Consider the following 4,911-nt stretch of genomic DNA (forward strand, 5'->3'; position numbering starts at 1 on the left):
GTTTTCGACTTTGAGAATGAGAGTTTGTGACGAACACCTCTTCATTCTGATTGGTCGGTAAACCGAACCTAAGTGGGGGAGGATGGAACGGGGTACGTAGCCCTAAGTGTACCCTGGTTACATGAAGTGTGACACTTCACACTTCAGGAGTATGACACGTCATACTCCGGGATATTTGGTACAAGGTACCAAGGTCGTTCAAAGCCAACCATTGGTTAAATGACATTGAATTTCTATAGGTAACTCATAGTTTGTATTAAACCCAAACGTAACCTACCTATAAATATACTCAGTTTACAATCTACCTTATTAAGGTCACTTCGCTCTCTTTAATTAAAGAGGGGACCTGTGAACTGCCGTTCACTGAGAGTTTGTATACTCTCGGAAGATAACTTCCTCTAGCGCAAGGTGCTGTGTGACCCCGTCACAGGGTGGATCGAGTGAGGATCCTATGGAGAAGGGTGGTCGACTCCATCCGAAGGTGGATCTGGTATTAACAACAAATGAGAAGGCAAGATCCACCGCTAGATGTCCTAGATCCCACTTCCCCAAGTCTGGATCCAAGGGATTGAAGATCCCACACAGAGTGACTTGGATCCATGGAATGGGGGTGGTGGATCCAACGGATCTCGAACTTTAGTGGAGCCAGCAGATGGAAAGGTGGCAAGAAACGTGCTTAAGTGGGAAATAGCATAAAATATCATCTAGTATCTAATATTTTCAAATCTCTGAGTTAATATTAAAAAAAATTATGTTAGCTTTTGAAAAACTTATTTATTATTACTATTTAAATTCGAAAATAGTACTATTACTATAAAAAATATCCTATGATATTTGGTTACCATTAGCCCCAGCTCTTTGATGCCTTGGTCTCTGAATGTACTGTACATGTATCTCCATCTACCCAAGCAAAGTACAGTATCGGTACACACAGTTTTGTGGACCTTGATCAAGACGTCTACATGTACATGTAGTCTACACTGTAGACTCTACAGTAGATTCTACTGTAGAAGTTCTAATACATGTGCATGTACAGTACATGTACATGTACTGGGTCCCGGACCGGGACTCCCGGTCCAGGAGTCCTGGCTTTTCGTGACCGTCCTGCCAGGACGGTCACGAAAGCTCATCTTTAACATACAGTACAGCTGCGGTTGGACCCCGAGGGCTCGACAATGCAGCCCCAGCATTTAAGCCCAAGACTCTTGGCAAGAGCCAATCAGCAGTTTACCGTGAGCCTTTCAGCTGTGAATTGTGTATTAATACATGTGCGTGGTGCAAATCCGTAATGACCAATCCTGATTAGATAAGGCCCTTATCATATTACATGTATGATTCATAAGGGACACATGGATACAGCACCACAGACGATCCGGAACGGGTTGCTTGCGGTGGTGCGCACTGCGCACTGCGGACCTCGCGAGTCGTACTGTACTGTACACTGTATTGTACGACTTCCCGACTCGGGAATCCCGAGCATCCCTGGTCTCCACTTGTTCTCATTTCGGAATTCTCCTCGTGTCTTGCTGTGTCTTTGTCAGCATGTGGGGGATCGCGCAACATCAAGTGACGGAGCGCCAGGCGGTGCTCACTGCTGGAGCACTCAGTGGTCTCTATCTGGGCTACAAGCTGCTGGTTGCAGTATACAAGGAGATGAAGATCACGCGCGCGCTGGACTCGCAGGGACTACACCGCCCCAAGTCGACGCTGCCGATTCTGGGCAACACACTTGACGTCATGTTTTTTCAGAAGGACCGACTGCAAGACTGGATGGCTGAGCAGAGTCAGATCAGCGAAGGCAAACCGTGGGTGCTCAGTATCATTGGCCGTCCACAGACGCTCATCATCACGTCGCCCGAAGCGTGTGAGGATGTCTTCAAGGCGCAGTTTGACAACTTTGGTCGTGGCGACGAACTCGTTGACTTGCAGCACGATATCTTCGGCGAAGGTGTCGCCGGTGTAGACGGCGAGAAGTGGCTTAAGCAGAGGCGAATCGCCAGTCACATGTTCTCGATGAAAATGTTGCGCGACGTGATGGACGAAGTGATCATGGAGAAATCCATAAAACTTCGCGATATCCTCGCTCAGTGTGCGAAGGAAGGCCGCGTCGCTCCCATGAAGTCGCTGCTGGGCAAGTTTTCCAGCGACGTGTTCACCAAAATTGGCTTCGGCGTGGATCTTCATGGTCTGGACGGTGACATCAACTCGGAAATGGACCACCCTTTCATTGAGGCTGTCGACGGCTACGCTGAGGTTTTCGGTGCACGTCTGCAGTCGCCAATGTGGTACTGGAAGCTCAAGCGATTCCTCAACATCGGCGATGAACGCATGCTTAAGCGGTGTATCAAGGTCGCTACGGATCTACTGAATGAAGTTATGCTCAAGTCTATGGCGGAAAAGACCGCGGAGGACTGGAACACTAAGACAGACCTGCTGACTCTCTTCGTGGACACTACCGGTAAGACGGACTCTTCTGATCTACGCGATGCAATGATGAACTTTTTCCTGGCTGGAAAGGAGACTACAAGCTTCAGTATGGCCTGGGTTATTGTTAACCTGAACCGTCATCCGCGCGTGCTGGCTAAGCTTCGTCAGCAGATTCGTGAGAACCTGCCAGAACTTTTGACAGGCGAGCTGCAGGTCCCTACGATGGAGGATCTGCAAAAGGTCCCGTACATTGAGGCTGTTCTCAAGGAGAGTTTGCGTCTGTACATGACGGGCGTCCATCGCACACCCATGCGGTCAACTACACTTCGTGAAGGCACGTACATACCGTTCGGCTCGTACGTAGTCATGTCGGTGTACGCCGCAGCGCGTGTGAAGAACGTGTGGGGTGAGGATGCGGCCGAGTACAACCCAGACCGCTGGATCGGCGAGGAGACTGGCAAGATGAAGTCTGTGAACCCGTTCCAATTCATCACGTTCGGTGGTGGCCCGCACCAGTGTGTCGGCATGCGGTTCGCCTTGTTGGAGATGCAGACAGTCATCGCTGTACTGTTCAGCCGATTCGACATCAAGACGGTCGAGGATCCGTTCAGGATCACGTACGACTACAGCGTGACGCTGCCCGTCAAGGGACCGCTCGAGTGCACCATCCACGAAGCGAGCGCACCCGCATTCTAAGTCAAGCTACAGATAACTACCTAGCTTGAAAAGTACCTAGTATATCCAATGAATACACGCATAAATCCTCATTTCACCATTCAAACCTAGTGCTGGTTTGGAACATGTTCAGAACATGTTCCTGTTGTTTAGTACTGTTCGGAATTGTTCTGAACTGCTCCTATTCCAACCGGCAGTGTACAAAATACATTACATAGTAAATATGCTGCTGAACCAGCGAGAAGAGGTTAGCAAAGCAAGCGTATACCTAGCTGTATTGCACCTTTGAAGTACCAAACGTCACTATACGCGTAATTAAATACAGTCACACCTCCTTATTTGAACCTCTATAACTGACCACTACACTGTCTACGGTAATTAGTCCGACCGAGACTATTTTGTGTATGGTTTCTCAGGTCATACACATTAAATAGTCTGACACAGACTATTTAAGTGCTAAGACTATTTATGAATTTCGACCGGTCACAAAAAATACACAAAACGTGAGACTCGAACCGTCAAACCTCAGCGTGGAGGGTCGTCGCTCAGACGACTGCTCCAACTAAGACTACACTTTCGTTCTTTCCTAGTTTTTATCTATGTTAGCAAATGACCACCTTCCGGCGATGAGCGATGCTGCTGACAGCCTGTGTGCTGCGCGATTGTCTGGATGAACGGGGTGAGCGTGATCGCGTGTGCTCGAGCTCGAGCTCGCCTTCGAAGTCGTCGGCCTGAGATGTGCCGTCGCTGGCTCGATCGGTATTGTCGCAGTCTGGACACACCACCGACTGCCCAAAGCCTTCGGCTCCAGTGGGTCGTCCACAAAATGGATGCATGTGGCGCAAACACTTGGGACAGCGATGAACAGGACCAACGGGTTCTCCACAACCTCCACATTGCGCAGTAGCTGTAGCAACTTCCATGCCGACTTGCCGATAAAACAGAGAATGAGGACTTAAAACGTAACTGGAGGGAGCGCTACGGCGCTCTACCATCCAGTCCTTCCCCCTACACCGAAGCGGAGGTAACATCAGACACCTGTTGATATAGCTTCTAATGATTCTGGGTTGTATATGTACTTGCACTTGGTCGGCACTTCGAGAACCACAAACATCAAAACCAATTGTTGTGAGAAAAAAAGTAATGGGTGACTCGAACCCAGCCGTACTGAGTACCAATGTGCACTCTTACCCACACGGCTCAGGTCAGAATATTTATAAACCTGTGTTGGTCAGACTATTTATGAATCTCGATATTTTGGCTAAACAATAAATAGTCTGACCTAGACTACTTTTGAACTGAGACTATTTTAGGCCAATCGGGGCCACCTTCGCTGCCCTGGGGGAGTGTGTTGTCAGTCTGTAACGTCCGTAACGGGCTAGGGTTAATAATCCTCACGCTAAAACGCGCGTTCTACTGGCTGCCGAGCGCAGCGAAGGCGGCGTCGATTCGCTAAAATTGCAATATGTGGTGTACACACTGTATGTGGTCAACACATCGTACTTAAAATGCACCGCTCAAATTTCATTTTGCCCCCATTTTTAACGCTGGAGCGCCACCTCACGCAAAGGGGCTGCGTGTGTGCGGGTTAATTTGCATTGGTGGGCTTCGCCGACGTGCACACCGGTACTATTATATCGTCGTAGGCGCTGTTGATTTTTTTTAGACCCTGGCGACACCACTGGATCGCATTTTAGCAAAGTAGTAATTCAACACTTCGAAATACTTAGTTTAATACTTAAAAAATAATATTACTAATTTAATAAAAACGTTTCTAATAAAACATTCTCCAATGGAACGTTTACCTGA

At 48.4% G+C, this 4,911-nt stretch overlaps 1 protein-coding gene across 1 annotated transcript; it reads left to right on the plus strand.

The window, feature by feature from the left end:
• Positions 1 to 451: 451 nt before the first annotated feature.
• Positions 452 to 3,123, plus strand: PITG_21759 (cytochrome P450, putative; the record flags this gene model as incomplete). Its single annotated transcript, XM_002894811.1, has 4 exons — positions 452 to 490; positions 538 to 586; positions 1,037 to 1,115; positions 1,542 to 3,123. The coding sequence occupies 4 exons, from the start codon at positions 452 to 454 to the stop codon at positions 3,121 to 3,123; spliced, it is 1,749 nt and encodes a 582-aa protein (XP_002894857.1).
• Positions 3,124 to 4,911: the final 1,788 nt, after the last annotated feature.

Source organism: Phytophthora infestans, genomic scaffold, assembly GCF_000142945.1.
Source record: "Phytophthora infestans T30-4 supercont1.424 genomic scaffold, whole genome shotgun sequence".
NCBI lineage: Eukaryota > Oomycota > Peronosporomycetes > Peronosporales > Peronosporaceae > Phytophthora > Phytophthora infestans.